This window comes from Syngnathus scovelli, chromosome 13, assembly GCF_024217435.2.
Source record: "Syngnathus scovelli strain Florida chromosome 13, RoL_Ssco_1.2, whole genome shotgun sequence".
Lineage (NCBI taxonomy): Eukaryota > Metazoa > Chordata > Actinopteri > Syngnathiformes > Syngnathidae > Syngnathus > Syngnathus scovelli.
This window is the reverse complement of record NC_090859.1, coordinates 5,708,069-5,732,034: the sequence shown is the minus strand read 5'-3', so window position 1 is coordinate 5,732,034 and position 23,966 is coordinate 5,708,069. Positions and strand designations below refer to the sequence as shown.

Below are 23,966 nucleotides of genomic sequence, written 5' to 3'. Positions count from 1 at the left end.
GTCTTGGTTTCTGTCTGTGTGCTCGCCCCTCCCCTCCTGTGTGCCCATGATCAGTGTGATTGTTCCCACCTGCCTCTCGTTACCTGTCGTGTATAAAAGTCCTGTCTGCCCCTCTCTCCTGGTCGGATCATTGGTTTTGGTTTTGGTTTTGGTCATTGGTATTGGTTGCTGCTGGTTTTGGTTGCTGTCGTGTCGTCTTCATGTCCTTTTGGTTCCTGTCGGTTTCAAGTATGTTTTGGTTGGGAAGTCATGCTGTTTTGTTAAGTCATGTCAGTTTACCGAGTCTGTATTTTGAGTTCCGCCAATAAACCCTGGTCCAAGCTGCACTTGGTCGTCCTGCTCCATGCGCTACAACCGACCCTGACAGAATGATCCGACCATCACAACGACCAGCGCTTGGACCCCCCTCCACCACCAGCTCCCGCTGCGACGCCCCATCGTCGTCCGAGCTTGTTCCAGCGCCATGGGCTTGCAGCTGCCATCGGATCTTGCTCTAGCGACGCCGGACTCACGGCCGCCATCGGAGTTCCTCCCGGCACCATCGCCTCTGCGACCGTCATCGGACTTCACTGCCGCGACGCCGGACCCGCGGCCGCCATCGGAGTTCCTCCCGGCACCATCGCCTCTGCGACCGTCGTCGGACTTCGCTGCCGCGACGCCGGACTCACGGCCGCCATCGGAATTCCCCCCCCCCGGCGTCATCAGACTCACGGCCGCCATCGGGCTCCACCCCAGCGTCGCAGGACCCGCGAACGTCGCCAGACATCCAAGCCAGCTGCGTCGGACCCGCGATCGTCCCTGGCTCCACTCCCACTGCTGCGGCGCGTGATGGCTCTTGCCGCCGCGCAGAGCCCCGCCTTCCGAATGTCGCCGATCACTGTACGGACTTTGTGAGTCGCCGCCGATCGCGGTACAGACTTCCCAAGTCGCCGCCCCAGTGCGGTTGTGTTTCCCCGAGTTTCCGCGGAGTGCGGTTCTGTTTCCCCAAGTCGCCACCCGTGTGCGGTTGTGTTCCCCAAGTCGCTGCCCGAGCGCGGTTCTGTTCCCCGAAGTCGCCGCCCGAGCACAGTTCTGTTCCCCGAAGTCGCCGCCCGAGTGCGGTTCTGTCCCTTAAGTCGCCGCCCGAGTGCGGTTCTGTCCCCCAAGTCACCGCCAGAGTGCGGATCTGTCCCCGCAGTCGCCGCCCGAGTGCGGATCTGTCCCCGAAGTCGCCGCCAGAGTGCGGATCTGTCCCCGCAGTCGCCGCCAGAGTGCGGATCTGTCCCCGCAGTCGCCGCCAGAGTGCGGATCTGTCCCCGCAGTCGCCGCCAGAGTGCGGATCTGTCCCCGCAGTCGCCGCCAGAGTGCGGATCTGTCCCCGCAGTCGCCGCCAGAGTGCGGATCTGTCCCCGCAGTCGCCGCCAGAGTGCGGATCTGTCCCCGCAGTCGCCGCCAGAGTGCGGATCTGTCCCCTAGGTCACCGCCAGAGTGCGGATCTGTCCCCGCAGTCGCCGCCCGAGTGCGGATCTGTCCCCGAAGTCGCCGCCAGAGTGCGGATCTGTCCCCGCAGTCGCCGCCCGAGTGCGGTTCTGTCCCCGAAGTCGCCGCCAGAGTGCGGATCTGTCCCCGCAGTCGCCGCCAGAGTGCGGTTCTGTCCCCGCAGTCGCCGCCCGAGTGCGGTTCGGTTCCCCAAGTCACCGCCAGAGTGCGGCTCTGTCCCCTAGGTCGCCGCCGGAGTGCGGTTCTGTCCCCGCAGTCGCCGCCAGAGTGCGGATCTGTCCCCGCAGTCGCCGCCAGAGTGCGGATCTGTCCCCGCAGTCGCCGCCAGAGTGCGGATCTGTCCCCGCAGTCGCCGCCAGAGTGCGGATCTGTCCCCGCAGTCGCCGCCAGAGTGCGGATCTGTTCCCCGAAGTCGCCGCCAGAGTGCGGTTCGGTTCCCCCAAGTCGCCGCCCGAGTGCGGTGCGGTTCGGTTCCCCAAGTCGCCGCCCGAGTGCGGTGCGGTTCGGTTCCCCAAGTCGCCGCCCGAGTGCGGTGCGGTTCGGTTCCCCAAGTCGCTGCCCGAGTGCGGTGCGGTTCGGTTCCCCAAGTCGCCGCCCGAGTGCGGCGCGGTTCGGTTCCCCAAGTCGCCGCCCGAGTGCGGCGCGGTTCGGTTCCCCAAGTCGCCGCCCAAGTGCGGCGCGGTTCGGTTCCCCAAGTCGCCGCCCGAGTGCGGCGCGGTTCGGTTCCCCTAGTTTTTTTTTTTGGGACGTCGGGAGACGTCCCTTGTGGGGGGGGTTCTGTCACGTCTCGCCCCCAACTGCTCCACTATGTGTCTGTCTTGGTTTCTGTCTGTGTGCTCGCCCCTCCCCTCCTGTGTGCCCATGATCAGTGTGATTGTTCCCACCTGCCTCTCGTTACCTGTCGTGTATAAAAGTCCTGTCTGCCCCTCTCTCCCGGTCGGATCATTGGTTGCTGTGGTTTTGGTTTTGGTATTGGTTGCTGCTGGTTTTGGTTGCTGTCGTGTCGGCTTCATGTCCTTTTGGTTCCTGTCGGTTTCAAGTATGTTTTGGTTGGGAAGTCATGTTGTTTTGTTAAGTCATGTCAGTTTACCGAGTCTGTATTTTGAGTTCCGCCAATAAACCCTGGTCCAAGCTGCACTTGGTCGTCCTGCTCCATGCTCCACACCCGGCCGTGACAAATACGATATACAATACAAACATTGCACCATAACACAACGTTGTTCAACAACGTGAGTACATCCCTCTCATTTCTGCAATGTTGTAATTATATCTTGTCATGGGACAACGCTGTAGAAATGACACTTTGATCCAATGTTAAGTAGTCAGTGTAGAGCTTGGATAGCAAAGTAAATTTATTGTTACTTCAAAGTAACTCAAAATACAACAATGAATGTGTAAAATGCTGGCAACAAAAGTGAGTAAACCACAACTGAAAACCTCAAAATTAAGCCAAAATTGTGACCAATTAGGCATTTTTCCTCCCTGTGTAATGCGACTAGTTAGTGTAACGAGGTGTTAGGTGTGATTGGGGATTAGGTGTATTAAATTAGCTATTTTCACTCTCATACTGGTCTCAGGAAGTTCAACATGTCACTTCATGGCAAAGAACTCTCTGAAGATCTAAAAAAATAATTATTCCTCTACATAAAGATGGCCTAGGCTATAAGAAGAACTGAGCTGTAGCACGGTGGCTAAGACCATACAGCGGTTTAAGAGGACAAGTTCCATTCAAAACAGGCCTCGCCATGGTCGAACAAAGAAGTAGATTGCGCTCGCTCAGCGTCATATTCAGAGGTTGGCTTTGGAAAACAGGCGTATGAGTGCTGCCAGCATTGCTGTAGAACAGGGGTGTCAAACTCATTTCTTTCGCGGGCTGCATTGCAGTCATAGCTTCTTTCGGAGAGCCATTATGACTGTCAACCCAAATAAATGTATGAGCACTTCATACTATATACAGTAAAAGCTACTCAACAAACTGACAGATAACTCGTTTTCAAATCTGACGTGTAAAAACTGGTCAAATATTTAAAAAAAATATATTATTAAAAGTGAAGACAATTTGCAATTCTAGTAATGAGACACGAATTTGATGCACAATTTGTCTTCGCGGGCCACATAAAATGATGTGGCGGGCCGTATCTGGCCCCCGGGCCTTGAGTTTGACATCTGTGCTGTAGAGGTTAAAAGGGTGGGGGGGTCAGTTTGTCAGTGCTCAGACCATACGCTGCACACTGCATTCAATTGGTCTACATGGCTGTCGTCCCAGGAAAAAGCGTCTTCTAAAAAAGATGGACAGGGAAGCTCGCAAAAGGTTTGCTGAAGACAAGCAGACTAAGGATATGGGTTACTGGAACCATGTTCTGTGGTCTGATGAGACCAAGATAAACATATTTGGTTCAGATGCTGTCCAGCGTGTGTGGCGGCAACCAGGTGAAGAGTACAAAGACAAGTCTGCCTTGCCTACAGTCAAGCATGGTGGTGGGAGCATCATGGTCTGGGGCTGTATGACTGCTGCTGGCACTGGGGCGCTACAGTTCATTGAGGGAACAATGAATGCCGACATGTACTGTGGAATACTGAAGCAGAGCATGATCCCCTCCCACCGTAAACTGGGCTGCGGAGCAGTATTCCAACACGATAACGACCCCAAACACACCTCCAAGACGACCACTGCCTTCCTAAAGAAGCTGAGGGTGAAGGTGATGGACTGGCCAAGCACGTCCCCAGACCTAAACCCTATTGAACATCTGTGGGGCATCCTCAAAGGGAAGGTGGACGAGCACAAGGTATCCAACATCCACCAGCTCCGTGATGTCATCATGGAAGATTAGAAGAGGATTCCATCAGCAACCTGTGAAGCTCTGGTGAACTCCATGCCTAAAAGGGTTATGGCGGCGCTGGAAAATAATGGTGGCCACACAAAATATTGACATTTGGGTCCAATTTTGACATTTTCAGTTGGGGTGTACTCACTTTTGTTGCCAGCAGTTTACACATTCATTGTTGTATTTTGAGTTACTTTGAAGTAACAATAAATTTACTTTGCTATCCAAGCTCTACAGTGACTAATTATCATTGGATCAAAGTGTCATTTCTTCAGTGTTGTCCCATGACAAGATATAATTAAAACATTGCAGAAATAAGAGGGGTGTACTCACTTTTGTGAGATACTGTATCCCTGTCCACGAATCCGTTGAATTCTTCCTCTTCCGTGTCCGAATTGAAAAGTTTTTTTGAACAGTTGAACGACATACAATACAAACATTGCACAATAACATGACATTGTTCAAATGTCAATGTACATATTTATATATCCCCGTCCACAAATTCGTCGAATTCTTCCTCTTCCATATCCGAATTGAACAGTTGGGCGAGTGTGGCATTCATTATGCCCGGCTCCCTCTCGTCATTATCTGTGTTAGTGTCGCTGCTATTCCCTGGCAGTTATTATTCCTGCCTTCGCAAAAGCTCGGACCACAGTTGAGATTGATATATCAGCCCAGGTGTCCACAATCCATTGGCAGATAGTGGCATGCGTGTCATTTTGGCATCTTTATTCACACAAGTGGTGTTGTTGGACGAGGAGGAGTAAGCACAGTATGAGTGTTTATCGCTATTACTTTGGTGACGCCCCTGACCACGGTTGCCGAAATGCTGAAAGCAATGCGACCTTGTAAATTACTAGTTGTACTGAAACATTTTGGTAGAGCGCTGTGTACAACCAGTATGGATCAACAAATTCACCAATTGATCATTAAATAAGGCACCCTGGATTATAAGACGCACTGTGGTTTTTTGAGTAAATTAAAGGTTTTTAAGTGCACCTTATAGTGCAGAAAAAAACGGTAACCAATTAACTGATGATATGGAGTAAATTGTAGAATTTTTATAGACAACAGATTTTTGACAAATGGGAAAAAATGAATTAATATTTTCAACACCTTGTCAGGATTTCTTGGGTCTGTTTGCCTCAGGCACATGAGCCTGAGGCAAATTTGCATTCATGCAATTATTGTTGTTCATAACAGTGATTCAAGGGCTACAATGCTTTCAGGTCGTGTGTACCATTCGACACCTTTAAGTTCCTACGAGTTGAGAGTGTAAATTGTTGATTGTCTTTACATGCTTAAACATGTCTCAGTGTCCCACCAATAATAATAATAATAATAATAATAATAATAATAATAATAATAATAATAATAATAATAATAAATTATATTTGTAACGCACTTTACATTTGGAGGAATCTCAAAGTGCTACATGGCAAGTAAAAACAAGAAAACAAAGCAAAGACAAGTATAACACAACTGGACGACGACCAGGATGCGGAAAACAGGATTACTGAAATGCTAGAGTAAAGAGGTGAGTTTTAAGTCCGGTTTTGAAAGAGTCAGTGGATTGGGGTGCTCTTAGGTGGTCGAGGAGGGAGTTCCACAGTGTTCCACCAATGCTATTAGCATGCACTCACTTACTCTGCTGCGTGCTACGACTGTGTTGTGTTCATTATGGGCATGGAGATTTAAATATATGCCTACAGATATTTTATCACATTTTTCTTAACTATCCATTTTAATTCTGAGAGGAAAAGGAAGATGTACTGTATGTGTACTGTCATGGAATGAGTGGGGCAGGGTGACCAAATGCAGCTAGGACCAGGGTTTATTGAAGGGAAGGGGGGAAGATGAACAGGCGGAAAGAGGCTCACGGACAGCGAGCGGGAAACAGAATTCCACTCAGACCAAGAATAGTCTGACCGAGAGCCTCCACATGAGACCCGGGGGAAATAGACGAGCAGTTACAACAGGCACGGACACAAACGGGAAGCAACAGTCGACAGCAACTGGCAGAAACACACGGGCAAGGTTTAAATACATGAGGTAACAAGAGGGAGCAGGTGACAGTCATGACAGTGATAAAATGGCTGAGGAAAGTTGCCGGCCGAGCGAGCGTCCTTTGACGCGGACGTAACATGTACACCAGCCTCCATTCAATGTTGCCATTGAGTAGCCTCCATTCAATGCTCTTATGACGACAGCTTATTACGTAATTATTTTATGATTAGTCATGTGGTGAGTCAGCCTCAAATAATTTGCCTTTCAGCAAATAGATGTCTCATTTTCATCCAACCATCTATTCATCTATTTTCTGGATGTGCTATTTGGGGTCATGAGGAAGATGGAAAGTATTCCAGGTGACTGTGGATTAAAGGCAGGCAGCACCGTGGATTGGTCACCAGTCAGTAAGTTCCTCTTCAGGCAAAATAAACAACTAATAATTATTAATTGCTGTTTCCACCCAAAATGACAATAGACAACAGTTAAGCAAGCTACACAATAATTACATTAAGATTTCCCCTTTTGGTGCATAGCTAAATTTGGATCAGCATTGCAGAAAGCGTTGCAGCATTGCAGAATGATCAGATCACGTGTCCAGTTAACTAAACAACACAATTAAAAAATATATTTATTATTTCCCTACATTTGTTTGTGCAGTCAAATGAAGACTTTGGAACGGGATTGCAAAGATATATTGAATTAATGTAACCAGCAAAATACAAATCAGCCTGTTCCTAAATCTCTGCTGAAAGTATATACTGGAAAGGTCATAGCTTTGCCTGGGCTTTTGTCCGCCTTGGCCAACGCTGTTCGGGCAGGTGTGTCAACAAGCAGAGAAAAATTCAAATGCATTTCTCATTGTAAGAATTAAAAAGTAAAATCTTCATCATTATTGCAAGTGTTAGTACAAACGCATGCCTCCTCTCAAACAGCCACCTGCTACTGTGAAATGCACAGGGCTGCCATTTTAGAAAATGTGTCTCTGTAATGTTTATATAAAATGTATATTATGGAAGAAGACTATGATAAGAAACTTACAAAAAAACAAAAACGTGAATTTACATTACAACTTCAATCAAATAGCGTGCGAGCACGAAAATCAAAAAGTTGAACTTCCTCAGCAAACTGATGCATGTATTTGACAATATCACCAAACTTTGCCTGCATGAGATTTAACTTTAAATTGGATGCAATTGCAATCAAAATTATCTCATTTGTTTCCACGAACAGAGATGAAATCAAATAGAAGCAGCTGCTGTTTGTTCTACTCTGGAGAAAATCTTCAAATTAACCTTCGGGTGTTTGCAGTTTCCCCCCAGCTGGGCCTCTCCACTCTTCTGTCCTTTCATGTCTTTGTCTCAGCATCCTCTTCGAGTGCGTCTGTGTTCCATCACATTCATATTCTGTTTACACGCGCCTGTCATCAATCGCTCCTTGCAAACACAATCATGTGATTTTCAATAAGAAACAACAGCATCAATCTTTTGAGAGTAATTTTCTGAGTCAGTCGTGTCAACATTAGTGTCATGCAATAAAAGCTTAAGAATTTTAAGGATCCAAAACATTGCATCCTGCCACGTCTTTAAAACATACTGTTTTATAGACATTTAAAACGTGAACAACATGGTCGAAAAGGTTAATCTGAAGGTCATTCTTTTGAAACTTTAACGTTCATTTCCAGGCAAGGATTCAGAATTCAAAATGACTTGGAATAGAAACTTCTCACAGCATGAAAATCCAACATATCTAAAAAGATGTCCAGACGTAAGTAACTAAAGCTGAGCATACATTATGTGAATAATTTCATGCTCAATTCTAAGTGACTGATTTACGACTCTGGACTGATTTCAAGTTTGGTCAAGAGCTATTTTGTGTATAGGGTGATACAGGCGACAATTTAGAACTCGTTGGCTTGTCAAAAATTTGGTCAGTGCCAACAGTGATTTTGTACAGTGGAAGCTGCGTCAAGACTGGGGTCGTCCATCTCCGAGCTGGTCCCTTTCGCTTAAAAAGTTGGTTAATAGACAGATAAATGGATACTATAAAATTATTTCTATATTAGCTTGGTCTCTTTCTTTGACGTTTTTTGGGGGAAAAGGGGCACTCAATGAATAACTTTGTTCAATATCCTAGTCTGTAGAAAACGAAAATCCCTTCTTGATTTCAGTGTGTTTCTAACATCAACAGGGTTAATGTGCAACAACTCAAATATACTGCATGAGCACTCAATTTCTTTGACTCTCCCAGACGTTCCGTTTTCCGCAAGTTACTCGTTAGCTTTGACCTTCAGTTGCAGGCGATTAATCTCATGCATTGTCAGTTGGACTTAATAACTGTAAATTGTAAAATGCATGCACAGTGCAAGCTGCAACTTTACCAGCAGTGCTCTGTGGTTCTCTGGTTTCTCTTATCTCACATTATAACATACTGTAAGTTCACTGAACAGCCTGCTAGTTTTGACCACGCTAAACCCAGCATACATGTGTATCACTGGGGGATGTTAGACCTTGTGTTGGTAAGTTTTCGCAGATGCATGCAAGCGTCGCCTACGATAGGGCGAAAGGCCGATTTCCTCCATTGTAGGAAGATTCATTCAGCTCATTCTCACTCGCTTTAAATGATGTGCACTCACATCTCACATGGAGAAATCTCTCTGTGGAAAAGGATGTAGCAATCTGTGTATGACCTGAGCATTGTCACCGCACTTGGCCAGAGTGGCAACAGTCAATGTAAGCGATAATGTTAGCGCACGATATACATCTATCGCTCATCCCCGATCAAATGAATCAAAATCGCGGCCGATGTACTGTGCCGTGCTCAGAAGTGGTCCCGAGATAGACTGACTTTCTGCCACCAAATTGTCAGGTGCCCCAGGTGCATGTCAAAGTACAAAAACTTATTGTGCCTGTACACCCAGTATGGTGCAAGGCTGGCTTTTTGCCAAATTGGCAAACAGGCACAGCGAGCCTTGTGCTTGCACGAAAATCGGAATATTGCACCATTCCTGCAAGTGGTACTGCAAAAATGGAGCCCTTAGTGATTTCCCATGAAATAACATAAGTCACCAAAGTCAATTTTCTGTACTGCTCCTTTTAAGCATCATGCCATGGCATGGATAACTACACTCTGAATGGACGTAAATTGTGGATGTAAATTCAGCTCACACCACCTGAACAAAAGACAGCTATGTAACCCACTACTAAAAGTCGCTCGGAGTACAAGTCGCATCAGCCATAAAATGCACAATAAAGAGGAACAAAACATATATAAGTGGCACCGGAGTTTTAGTTGCATTTTGGGGGAAATTTATTTGACAAAATCCAACACTAAGAACAGACATGAACCAGCAACAACAGGCTAAACCATACGGTATGCTAACGTGACAAAAACACAAACGAGGAGCTGAGAACGAGCCTGACGTAACATTAACAGTTTTTCCAAATAACTATAACATAAATAACACCTTTATCAAACCATCTGTGTCACTCCAAATCATTAAATCCATCGATCAAATTCATCCTTTATGTAAACAACGTCGCGTGTGCGCCGCGCTGCTGACGTTGGACTCGTCGTCAGTTGCAGTTCAAATTATTCCACAGGCCCATATAACGATATATAAACTATATATCAAATAGCTATAAGATAACAATTCTATCAAACCATCTGTGTCACTCCAAATCATTAAATCCATCGATCAAATTCTTCGTCCTTTATGTAAACAACGCCACATATGCGCCCCGCCGCTGACATCGTCAGTTGCAGTTCAAATTAGTGAATAATCCCTCGCTACATCGTGGTTCGTTTATCGCGGTTTCACTATATTGCGGATTTTTGTATTTTGAAAAATTGTGAATAAGTTCACGTATAAATCGCTCCTGAGTATAAGTCGCCTCCCCGCCCAAACTATGAAAAAAAAAAAAAAAAAAAACGCGATTTATACTCCGAAAAATATGGTACTTCATGACAAAAACTTGGAATGTTTGCATTGTTTGGACTGTCTATATTTATCATATGTAGGGCATATTTTGCCCCGGTCGTCTCGCACAAAGCACAGTCTGTGTGCATGAGTCGAATTTTCTTTCTTTTTGTATTTTTGTATTTTCCTAGACATTACACAGGTAGAATTGGGCATAAGGGGGCGATTGTGTGGTTGAGTGCCATTGTGGGATTGAATGGAGCCCGTGTCCAAACCAATTTTTGCGAGTCCCCCCAATTTCCAGTAAAATCAGGGTGGTTGTAGTGCACACAGTGCTGATAATACATAAGCAGAAATAGGCTCGCTGGGGTCTGTGCATGACATTGGTGTAGGCAAAGTGCATTTTTCTAGTTGAGCTGCAAGATCTCCCTTTGCGGAAAAATTCACCAAATTTCAAATCAACCAAAATCATGTTATACCATTTACGCCACATATTAGACTTGTTCTGAGTTGGTCTTAGGTCTGGTCTACACTATGGATATAGAGCCCTATTTATTCTATTGATATTAAAATGCACTATATATTCAGTTCAAATGTTATGAGATGAGAAACATTTCAGTTTTACAATTGTGAAATTATTGAAGACTTATTATTTTTTCATGGCATAAGTTTTTTTTTCAATGTCATCCAAGAAAGCTGTCCTGTGGCATGTATCATATGGAATTGTTTTTCTCTCAAGTGGCGGCCATTAAAGACTGATGGTTCGCCGTAGCTTAGTGATAATATTTGTATACTCACTCCACAAGGCAGTGACCATGATTAGATGATAAGGATAATGGATGTACGTTATGTCCTATAATAATGAGAGCGACCCGGCTCATTAGATAGTTCCTATTAGAAATCTAATGAACCCAGCAAAAGGCAAACAGAACTAGCACAGGTACTATTACTCATGTCACCGCCCGTTTCTCTTAAATTTATAACTATCATATAATCCTACATGTTGCATGAAACCAATAAAATGGTGTAAGGAATGTAATATAATTAGCTCTCATCCATTCATGTAAAATATCATTGCTAATAATATGTTTCAGTGTTGGGTAAATGTCTCATTCCATGAAATAAAATGTCATCTTGATATGCTGCTCTGAAAAATCATAAAAGTTGCTGCCACACTCAGTTTCATTTCAGGCCACAATACACAGTAGTTAACCACAGATGTGACGATAACATATTACTTTTGATTATTATGGATGTGAGCGACACATTCGTGACAGCATACTTTTAAAAGTTAGGAAAAATAATGGGCAGATATTTAAGATAGCAGTATATTCTGATAACACTACAAAGTATTTTTCAAATTTAAAAGAACATGCGTTTGTGGAAGCACTTTGTAAATAAAGATTCATTTCACTGAAAACATTTGCTTGTGAATCAATACGTATGTTGTGTATCAAATCATATGTAAATATTGCATTTATCTACATATACATATATCTACATATGTATAGCTAAAAGCAGGGGGTGATGTAACAGTAATGATGTAACAATATCTTTGTTAATTTTCTTTCTAATGTTAAAACAATTTCTTTCTGGACTTCAGAGTTCAATATCACCTTCCCGGCCTTGACAATAATGACCCACCAACTCCACAACTGATCTTTTATCATAAATGGGCTACATTTAGTAAATGTATGCAACAGTTTTACTCAGCATACAATTGCTTGTTTTTGAAAATCTGGGTAAGATTTAGCTCTGCCATGTCCAGCTGGAAACATTTCACCCGCTATCTGTGTAATTTATCATCTGAGAGCCAAGATGAGGTTGGGGGAGGGACAAGGCAGCCACCTCGTGAATGGGATGTTGTGTCTCAATGGTTTTATCCCATATAAATCAAGAATTTTCAATATATTGCAGATCACATATGCTTTTCAAAAGACTTTAAAGTCATCGATGACAGAAGGGTTATTTGGGGATTTTCTTTTAATATTGATGAATAAAGGAAAAATGGGCTTCATGCAAATGGGGATTTCCTCATCAGAATTTTCTCAACGCAAAAGCATAAGCGCTAGAGCACCACTGGGAGTCTATCTGTCTATGTGACTCCACCTCTTACAGTAATGTATTAAATAAAATTAAAAAAATATATATTACAATAGGCGGCTCGGTGGCGCACTGGGTAGCACGTCCGCCTCACAGTTAGGAGGGTGCGGGTTCGATTCCACCTCCGGCCCTCCCTGTGTGGAGTTTGCATGTTCTCCCCGAGCCCGCGTGGGTTTTCTCCGGGCACTCCGGTTTCCTCCCACATCCCAAAAACATGCTTGGTAGGCCGATTGATCACTCCAAATTGTCCCTAGGTGTGAGTGTGAGTGCGAGTGCGAATGGTTGTTTGTCTCTGTGTGCCCTGCGATTGGCTGGCAACCGGTTCAGGGTGTCCCCCGCCTACTGCCCGATGACGGCTGGGATAGGCTCCAGCACGCCCGCGACCCCCGTGGGGACTAAGCGGTTCAGAAAATGGATGGATGGATGGATATATTACAATGGCATGCTGATTTCACCACACAAGTATTTTAAATGGGTAAGACCACAACTGCTGAGCAAATGTACACTTTCATTTTACAACTCCAATGTTATGCCTCTGGCTAACTAATTTACAGTGATACAAATGTGAAAACGACTATAAGATTCTTCTTCTGCAATATTACAGCCACTGTGACTTACTTTGTATTTAGAAAACATTCAGATAGATGGCAACCCCTCCTGCTGTGAGGCTGGCCGGCGTGCCGCCACTACCCAGAAACATTAGTGCAGATGAGAAGACATGAAAGAAAAAGGGGGCAGTGTCACAGAACTCCTGCAGGGAAGGAAACCTCTACAGTAATCAGAGAGGAGGATTTCTGTCCGCCAAAAAATGCATCAGGCGAACCATCAAGTGGATTAAACTCAAAAATTCTGTCATATATTTTAGTTCATATATGTTGTGCCATATTGTCAAACATCACGTTATTTTCATTTTCAAATTTTAATTCTGACTCACATATTTTGCTAGAGTTAATAGTGTTCCTGGTTCCTACCCACAGAGCAAGGAAACTCACTATTTGGGTGCACAAAGCGTAGCTAAATGCTGGAAAATAAGACATTTAAAGAATGTATGAAATGAGCCCTAATTTGCCGATATCAGCACATTGTAGCAATTACTTTAATTGCATCACAGATGTTACATTCAGACTCACATTCAAAACAAGGATTGCATTCTTTTTTTTCCTTGGTACCTAAAATTGGTACCTTGTTTTAGTTTCCACAGTAAAATCCACATCGGCATGAACAGTCCCCTCACTGTCTCGCTTTTGCTCTGTCAACAGTGTTAAGTTTTGCATGTGAAGCAGTCCGTTCACTATTGTTGTTTGACAGAACTCTGTTTTTTAACCCTACCCCTCAATGTCATCAAGAGTTTGTATGTGTACGGATTAATGCCTCTTTGGTCTTGTGTGTTCAGGCTGTTTAATCCATCTCAGTGTGTTGAGAGTAGTGCCCCTCCTCAATTCATACTGCCCAACTGCAGTTTTTTAATGTGGCTGCCCAGTCCAGCCAGTTGATGAATCAAATCAACCTGACGAGTCCCTTTGTGTCTTAAACTTTGTAATCCAGGATTTGAACGCAATCAAGTCACAGAGGGGAAAAGGGATTTTACATGACTTTTCATTGTGGTTCAGTCTGATTTATATCACCTTGGTTATCGCTACTATCCTGCTCTGTTGCGGTTTAAAAAAAAAAAAAAAAGGGATCAAAACGGACTTAGCACGTTGAACGTGACCTTGTGGAAAGACATTTTGCCCAGCTTGTCTGAGACAGAACAAATGTGTGCTCATCAGTTACAGACATCTGTTCATATTTACCATCTGTCTCTCTTAGAGTGGCAGATTTTAGGGATATTTGGAATGAATCCTTCGGTTTTCGTTCCTCTTACTGCCTGCTCTCTTCTTGTCTAGCATTTGTAATCCTCTCATATTTGGGGCTTTTTTTTTTTTCCTGAGGGTAGACATCAGCCGTTACAGATTTTGACTAGTGCCTGAGTTGCACATTTTAAATTAGTAAATAAAGTAATAAATTGTTGTTCTGTTATAAGACGGCATGGTAGAGCACATCCGACTCCCAGGTCAGAGGTGCAGTGTTCAATTGCTGCCTTCCTGTGTGGACTTTGCATGTTCTCACTGTGCCTAGTGAGCTCAAATCAAGCTAACTTTATTCATAGAGCACGTTAACAAATTTAGCTGTGCAACAGCAACAAAGTGCTGTATGTAAAGATCGAACCTTAACCACAATCAATCAATACCAGGTAGCATGCACGAGGTTCAGAGTTTTATTTCTTCCTACTTTACAGTCTGCCATGTTGTGTGACGTTAGATTAGAGATTGAATGGCTAAAATTGCTTTAATAGTGGAAATGGTTTCGTGCCAAGCAAAATGGATGGAAAGTGCAAAGGCAAGTTAACAAATTGTAGCCGTTGTAATCGGGTTTTTATTCAAAGGCACATACAACAAGCTCAGTGGCCTAGTGGTAGAGTGTCCGCCCTGAGACTGGAAGGTTGTGGGTTCAGACGCCGGCCGGGTCATACCAAAGACTATAAAAAATGAGACCCATTGCCTCCCTGCTTGGCACTCAGCAGTAAGGGTAGGGATTGGGGGGTTAGATCACCAAATGATTCCCGAGCGCGGCACCGCTGCTGCTCACTGCTCCCCTCTCCCCCAGGGGATGGATCAAAATCACACGGGGATGGGTTAAATGCAGACACAAATTTCGCTACACCTAGATGTGTGTGTGACAATCATTGGGACTTTAACTTTAACTTTATATGCCCCGCCCAAAAAAAAGTCTTGCCTAAAATGCTCCTAATTATTGAAAACTGGTTAGATTATTTGAAGTGTGTTAGTTATTCATGGCTTCTTGCGCTGTAATTGACTGATGACCAGTCCAGTGTGAAATGCGCCTTTTGCTCAAAGTCAGCTGGGATCAGTTCCAGTTCATTTGTGGCCGTGCACAGGTTTATTTTTCCCTCATTGTTGCCGGCTACTGACCACTTGTTGAACTCTTGCTGCCTGGTTTGATTTCGTGTTTCTTATTGAAGTCACATTTGTAAGCTTCTTTCCGTTTTTCTTCCAGTTGTTTGTCTGCAATGGCTTTGTCCCCTGCAAGCTTTAGCTCTTCCTCCTGACAGACAGCTATGGCTGAGACAGTTAAGTCTGGCCTCAGGTGTCCCACCCCAGTTGTGTCTCTCAGCAGGAACAAAACTACACTGGGCTGTCAAACAGCATGAGCTTCAGAGTTTATTACCCATAACAAACATTCACAGTCTAATCCTGCTGCTATGTGACGTAATAAGCCTAATTAAGCAGACTGAGTTCCTGTACCAAATGCATGTAAGTATTATTATCGTTATTTACATTATTAAAAAATGCAGTAGCACCTTGGAGGAACGCTGATTAGCACGTACGCCACACATCTCAGAGGTGCTGGGTTTAATTCTGGTTCTAGCCTTCCTATGTGGAATGTGAACGATAAATAAGTTCCTATCCGTGGCTGCTACATTGCTAGCATGTCTTATTCATTATGGAGTGTTTCCTTGTTACCCTAATTTCGTTTTTGTTTCTAACTGAATGTCAATAATCCAGCCAAGGAAACCAAGGACACTAGTGTATGCCCTTGTGTGTGTTGCTGTGCTGCAATTGATCGGACAATACATTCTCTATTCTTGTCACGTCACGGTGAGTTTAAAATGATAATTCAAATAAAATTCCAAGCATAAGATAGAGCCAAAGACGAAGGACTTTACATCATTTTAATATTCAATTCTCTGGCCGTATAGACAATTTTTACATAGATGAAAGTACCGTACTGACCGGAATATAAGACGACCCTGATTATAAGACGACCCCCTCTTTTTCAAGACTCAAGTTTGAAAAAATACTTTTTGAACACCAAATTAAATTTTTATACAGAAAATAATTACAGTACATCTGAAACAAATGATTATAACAATATATTCCAGAGAAAAAGCACATTATTTTGCCTCATTCAAATCATGCAAAAACTGTCTATCACATCTTAATATCTGAGCATTTAAATATGTAAACTAAAGTGCAATCACATTTGTAAATGAATGGCTTCTGGTTTTTGAAATGTAAATTAACCAATCTACTGTAATAAAACAACAAAATTGCAATAACTGCATTAACCATCAAAGTGAAGTCTAACTGTAACTGTAGTCTTGAAACAAATCTGAATAAGGAAATACATTGCAATAAAATAATGCAAACTGCTACCGCTATTTTGATTTTTCTTCTTCGTGGCAGGGGTTCGCTTTGGCCAGGGGAGTTAAGTTCAGCATTTGCTTTAAAGATATCTTGCGCCATCTAGCATTGTGAATGAGTATAATGTCTAGACCCCGAATGTAAGACAACCCCCACTTTTTCAGTCTTATTTCAATGCAAAAAACTCCGTCTTATATTTGGGCCAATACGGTATCTATTTTTTTTTATAAAACTGCAAACATCCCTATTACATATTAGAAATAAATAAATTAAAACATGGCTTTTTTTTTATGCGGATGCTGGCTTCTCTAAAATTATCAAAGCGTACCATTTTTTGTCTTTCACTTACGCTTACACTTTGGTCACTTTAGGGTTTTGTTTTGGGCTTGTGGTGTTATCCCAACATTTCTAAGAGCTTAAAATGCTCTTTTTCCATCTGTTGGAAGTGCAAAAATGTAATATATTGCATGCTAATTCAGGCCGATAATCCACATTTGCCAGTTGCATGATTTGCTTTGCTGTCTCTCGGTGGAAGTACAGAACCATGTCGTTAGCGTTCATGCAAGTGAACCACTACACCAGGAGTTACTCATTAGTACGAATAATCCAATTCTGTAATAGAAAACTTTCACTGAATAGCATGACAATGCAAGGTGGAAATTGTTTCTCTGCCAGCCAATACTACAGCCTTAATTAAAGGAATGTCGGGAGATGACTGAATGCATCCTCAGACCTCTTGGGTCCTTCATCCCCTGAAGCCACTTGAGCTCCCGGTAATGAGTAATAATGGTCAGCTGTGGTGGTTCTGGAGCTCAAGTTTTAGATTCAATCCATCAAAGAACTACTTCAAATGCTGTGATCTTAGGCCTGGAGCCCACAGGAAGCCAATGCAGAAACCGTCAATTCTGATCGAACGTTGTCGCCCTGCTATTTGGTAGATGTTTAGCGTCCTCACATTTCAACTAGCGCATGATAAGATACGAAGGCCCAAGATTCCCTTCCTGGGACAGCTTCTACTGGACATTGGTACAATTGGGGATCTGCCACATAGAAAGGAACCCCGTGCTGAAGCAATGCTCTCAAACCACTTCATCCTCTGGTTGGCTGTGTTTTTTTGATCGATTTTGGATTTTAGTTTTTTTTTATGCTCCAAAGTTCAACATTGATATCCCAAGATGTCAGAGCGCAATACATTGCTCAGACCGCCAAGCGGAAAATTCTTGCATAGATATTTGGTTCACTTTGGGTACTTTTCCTAAGGTAGTCCATTCCCTAGTTCACAATAACCGATGTTTCCAATCATCCCATTGATTACATTTCTAGCAAAACAAGCAACATATTCTTTTCATAAAAGTATCTCAAAACAGTACAATATCAATATATCATAGTACATCAACATCAAAGTATTCACCTTTAAAGTGTAAAAATAATATCACAATAAAACAATGAAAGTAAGACCAAATCAAAACATTACATAATCGCAAAACAAATGCACATCAAATCAAATGCAATCATGTAAGTCAGGGATGTCAAAGTCAAACACACCGAGGGCCAAAAAACAAATATGCTACAAGCCGAGGGCTGGACTGGTTCAATGTTTATTAAAATATATCGGAATGATTGCACATAGCCTATTGAACTAAGACCTAACACAGTGTACATTATTTAATGATTAAATGAATATGGCAATATTTTGTTATGGCTCTGTCAGTAACTTCAAGGGAAAACATTTTCAACAGCCAAAGAGCAAAAAATTAAATTGTTTTAAAAACAAAATGTGTTTCTTAATATCAAGATAAATGCATAAATAAAAGTGCATGCATTATAAACTGAAAATGTATTATTGTGCTGCTCTATGATCTACCGATCATTGCTTTCAAATCGTAAAATAAAAAAAATAATCAAACCAGTTGTATTCTTTCTCATGGCTCTTATCTGCAATTTTCCCTTAGTCCATTCAACCAAAAAATAAATATAAATAAATAAAATGCAAAAATTTATGGCACACAGATAAAACAATACTTTCTTCAAAGAAAAATCACGTCTTGTAGAAACAAATGTAAAAATGTACCCGAATTAAAAAACGGAAAATACGTTACTGCTCTGTGATGCTCACTTGTCTGAGGCTGAGCCTGATACTTAGAGGTGTCTCATCTTTTGTACAAGTTCATCAATGTTCGGGGTTAGGCTCTGAGGCTCAAAACCCGTTTTTGATAAACTCTCCTTCTGCAAAGGGCCGGGCTGATTTTGCGATCTCTTTTGCCACAATAAAGCTAGCCTTGACAGCAGCCTCGCTTTGTGATTTAGCATACGTGAACATAGTCTGTCTGGACTTAAGGCCTCGTTTTAATTCTTCCACCTTCTGTAGGTTTTGTTCATATTCCATATTCTTGTCTTTGTGTTTCTTAGACATTTGATAGTGCCTTCTTAAATGTAATTCTTTCATTACAGCCACATTTTCTCCACACAGAAGACACACAGGTTTGCCTCTTACCTACGTAAACATGTACTCTGCCTCCCACCTGGCCTGAAACCCCCTGTTCTCAGCGTCCACCTTACGTTTAGCCATTTTTGAGGAGGGGGGTATCAGAAAGTTGAACTCTGCTCTGACTACTCATGAATAATGAAGCCACTTGTGCGAGCTGCAGTGACATCGCGGGCTACCGTTGCATTGTGGGAAATGTAGTGTTGGTGCGTGCAAAACACCAGCGGGCGGCTGTGGCCTGCGGGCCGGTTCTCATAGTAATTAAATATCATCCAGGGGGCTATAGGTAATTATCTATTCGCGGGCCGGATCTGGCCCGCGGGCCGTAACTCTGACATATGTGATGTAAGTGATACCAATTCCTTCATGATTAATTAAGTATTCTGATCATAATACAAAATCTTTCCCTCAGTATATATATGTATATATGGCTTCTTTTTACTTGCTGAATAAATTTTAACCCCTTTATGAAATGATTTTCAATTGTATACCAAGCTACAGTATATGTGAGCTGTCTGACACATATGCCTTAGGGGCTCTATATACTCCGACTCTTAAAATACAATGAAACACAATAATGGTTTTATGAAGTTTAATCACAGTAAAGATGAAAATCTCACACTTACTCACACGCGTATAATTACCTGTACTTTTCACTTTCTCAGGAAACAATACTGAGTGCTAATTTTACAGCAAGACAAAAGCAACTGAAATTAGTGGCTCGGGATGAATGACTATGTGCTGTTTAATCTTTTTGTTTTGGGCTTTCTTTTCATATTGGATGTATATCGACATATTTTTCATATATTGGATGTCAATTCTCAAGTTTTATTGTTTGATTTAACCCAAAACTATTGACAAATGGTAATGCGACAGTACGTGCTGTTCTAAGGTCAAGCTCTTGGTTGTTTTTGTTGCGAAATATCACAGCCTTCAATCAACTAGCACCATGGCATTTGAAAACAAGTTCAACTCTATTCTATTCTTGTATGATAATTGTTTTTCAGGTCATTAGTTACTTAGACATCACAAATTCTAAGGTGTGCAATTATGTTTTGCCGATGCACTTAAAGATTGGCAATTGATGGATAAGTGCAGATATAAAGAGGCTGCTAACGAGTTTATGTTCATGTGGGGAGAAGTAAGGGTTTAAGTAAGTAAGGGTGCCTGAGTGTACTCCAGTAAATTCCCCCTGGATTTTATCATTCCACACAAAGACAGACACACACGTGCAGATGCTCATTGAAATAAATGATAGAGCTCATTTCCATTTGAATGCTGAGTGGGAAGTTGGTGCAGATAGAGGCAGCGTCATTGATACTAAGCTATAATGTGTGCATGTGCTTATGTATGTGTACATTTCTTTTTCTTAATCGTTTGTTGCTCATTGTATGATCAGTAGCACAGTATCCAGGTGACAGTGTGTGCGTGTCTCCATTGTCCAGACAAGCCAGACTCTGGATTGTTGCCTGTGTTGGAGGTCAGCTGGTTGTTAAATTTCTATATTAGCATGTGAATAGCTCCCCTCAGCTGGTTCCCTCAGGAAGCAGAACCATATTAATGTGTGTCTTGCCTGTTGTCGTTTGAAACACAAAGGGCCCCTAAAAAAGACTTTTGTAAACATGTCTCCTCTGATGGCCAGGTAATCAATGTTAAACCTGCAGGGTCTTTTTTCTTTTTTCCCCCAGCTAAAAATGCTTCTGTGGTCTCAGGATTACTATCTGGTACTTTATCATTTTGACTACAGCTAGGAATGTATAAATAAATACAAATTCAACCTACATTTGAAGGAGTTTTAAATATTTCAAATAAAAGTAGTGTACCTTAATGGCAGCCATTGAAGTCAGTCTTACTTTTCCTTCATTAAGCTTCTACAATGACAAACACAGAATTCATGCCAAATGTGCACCATCAATCACATGATGTTTTGGACGCCCGCTACTCACAGGAGATACGGACTGGGCGTGACAGGGAATAGTGAAAATCCGCTTATAAATAACATCCACTATAATTGCATTGTGTGCCCAGAACAACTACGGTTATCTAAATATTATGCTCTATTTTACGGACATATGCCTTAATAGGTACGGCCATTGAAAGAGCAGATTGCACAAGGTCCATACTCATGTTTATCCCATTAGAGCTTTTGCAGTGGAAGAGACATACTGAAAACTTGGAAGCTTTTCAAAGAAACAAACAAATTGGCTAGAAAGATGGTTCATTTCACCATGGCTACTAAGCTTGAAAAGCAATTGTGCAAACACACAACGTGTAGAAACTGACACACAATACACATAATAATCAGCCAGCCACTGAACGCACAGAGTCCTTTTTAAACTATTGTGGTTAATCAGTGCAGGTTATGAAACCAATTACCAATCAGGCCACTATCCCTTGCATCGATTGGTCAGTTAAGTAAGAGCCAATCAGGGAGGAGCAGGTGGTTATTTCCTAACCCATTACACAACAAAACTAATGGTCACAATATACTACTTAAGCTAAAAAACAAAATAATTATTTGTACAAAGAGAATCAGCCACATGTCAAACACACACACAAAAGAACCCAATCCCAGATCACTCCAAAAACAAGATCCTAGTCTGTCTTTTGGGACTTCCCAGGCCCTCACCAGAGAATCCACTCTGCTCAGGACTCACCTAAAAAAATAACTTAAAAAAAGGAATGACTACAAAAACAGCAATTTATTACAAGATTTGGTTGACAATGTAAATCAAGAGTTGATTGTATTTCTGTCAATGTTATCTCTCATAAATAGGAAAATTAAACCTGTTTTTAGGTGCAGTCCTACGACACTTAAAAACAGGTTGGATAGTAGTCGATTCCACACTGGAATGGACAGTTCATACTGGGATTAAAGATTTATTTCCGAAATCTAATTTAGCTTTTGACCTGATACTTAAATTGATTTGAGTTTTCTTGGGTAAGTTTCGCCCCCCCCCCTCCCCTAAAAGAAGCGAGATGGAGGATGCTGTTTTCATGTCTTAGGCTAATTCCTGGATATGTGTTTCAGTGAGAGTTGTTGTGCCTCTGTGTGTCATTGTTGCTGTTGTGAAGCTGCAGCAGCCTTGTGTTTAAAGGAAATCATTATCCCTTAATTAGAGCATTACTGCAGTGATAAAGTTACACCTCTAGATAATGATGTATTGATGGGAAACACATACGACCCATCTAATAGTTCCACTTTACATCATTTCTGCATGTTCATGACCTGATTACACTATTATCTCTTGTTTTAAGAATTTAGTTTTACATCTCTAACTTATCTTACCTGTGCTCTTTTCATTCTTTCTGCCTCTCATTTGCTCTGTTGTTTTGGATTGACTACTTTTTCATTCTCCCTGCATTCTCGTGTATTATTTATTTATTTATTTATTTATTTATTTATTCATTCATTTATTCATTTATTTATTAAATTCTTTCAGGGCTTCTTTCTCATCTCAAGACATAGTTTCTGTCTCATGAAACACCTCATTCTCCAGGATTTGTCTATGTTCAGTTAAACGTTGACCTGAAATCATGCCGTCACATTTTACTGCCTAACACGCTTTACAAGACCGAAAACATTTAAAAACAAAAGGTTCTTAAAGATTAAATGCAAATACATTTTAGTGGATTTTACATTAAATAGAATTGAACTGTACTTGAAAGAATTGGAACATGGTGTATGGTGTAGAATTCTGATGGCTGTTGTTGAACAGCAATGTGATGACCATGCCTCTGAGAAATGTAATTAAAACAGGCCACTATTTGCCATGCCACTACTGCATTTTGTATTTTTTGAGACTTTAGTATTTACATTGTTTGTAATAGCTAAAGCAGATGACCTGTCCTAATGTTAATTTAACTCATAACCAAAAACAGAGGCTGTGATTTGAACAGAGGCTGTGATTTACCAAAGTCAAATTCCTTGTTTGGCACGCTCAAACATGGCGAATAAAAAACTCTTGAATCTTGAATGTTGAAAATAATTTTATTAACTGAAAGCGGTGGGAGATTGACAGATATTTTCAATTACACACTCAAAAACTGTCAGTGAGTTTCAAAGTCATTGCGTGGAATGAACTGACATGTTCATATGAGGCATAAGTGCGATCTAAATAGCAAACCAAATTCAGCAATTTACATACAAAATGATACGTTTATTCTTACATGCTACAAAGAGTAAGCAGGGAATTCAGGAGTATTCTTCTGTTACTTATGTTTGGTTGGTTGTTTATTTGTGCAGTTCCACCTCAATTCCTCAACTATCCAACCAACACTTACGCCTATGAATCCACTGATATTGAGCTGGAGTGTGCCGTGACAGGAAACCCACCACCGACCATACGCTGGATGAAGAATGGCGAGGAGGTTATCCCCAGTGACTATTTCCAAATAGTGGTGAGCCCGAAGGAGCACAGAAAAAATGTGTGCCATTCGATTACATTGTATTTTTAAAACATATACTACATACTATATGAAAACGGGATTAATGGGAGGGCCCTGTAGTTGATGTACTGTAAGTGATACTGTTATTACAGTGATCCCTCACTACTTCGTGTTTCGTTTATTGCGGCTTCACTACATTGCGGATTTTTTTCCAAATTAAAAAAACATTTAAAAGTCAAAATAAAATTTCTAAATTGAAGAAACGTGTCTAACCTTTCGGACAATGTAGTATTGCTCCAAATGTCCGTTTACATTCCTTTAGAAGTCTGTTTTCATGTGTTAGCACGATCGCGAATTAGCATCTTTCCGCTAACTCATTAGTCTGCCCAGTACTTCTTATTGGTGACCGTACTTCGCGGATTTCACTTATCGCGGTTGGTTTTTGGAACCAATTATCCGCGATAAACAAGAGATTACTGTAGTTCACTGGTTACCATTGATTCAATTACAAATGTCGTCATTGTCCGTTTTCGGTTCGTAACTTCTTGTCTGTT

General features: G+C 42.0%; 1 protein-coding gene and 1 long non-coding RNA gene across 6 annotated transcripts in view; one reads left to right on the top strand and one right to left on the bottom strand.

Annotated features, from left to right (window-relative positions):
* The window catches only part of LOC125979243 (uncharacterized), a 31,060-nt gene extending 11,889 nt beyond the window's left edge, over positions 1-19,171 (bottom strand). The window contains exon 1 of the long non-coding RNA XR_007485267.2: positions 19,033-19,171. This is a non-coding gene — a long non-coding RNA (uncharacterized lncRNA). The remainder of the gene's footprint in view (positions 1-19,032) is intronic.
* The window catches only part of dcc (DCC netrin 1 receptor), a 260,988-nt gene that overhangs the window by 90,238 nt on the left and 146,784 nt on the right, over positions 1-23,966 (top strand). For all 5 annotated transcript variants that reach the window (XM_068652676.1, XM_049737164.2, XM_049737161.2 and 2 more), the window contains exon 6: positions 23,270-23,424. In XM_068652676.1, coding sequence (XP_068508777.1) covers positions 23,270-23,424 — 155 coding nt within the window. The remainder of the gene's footprint in view (positions 1-23,269; positions 23,425-23,966) is intronic.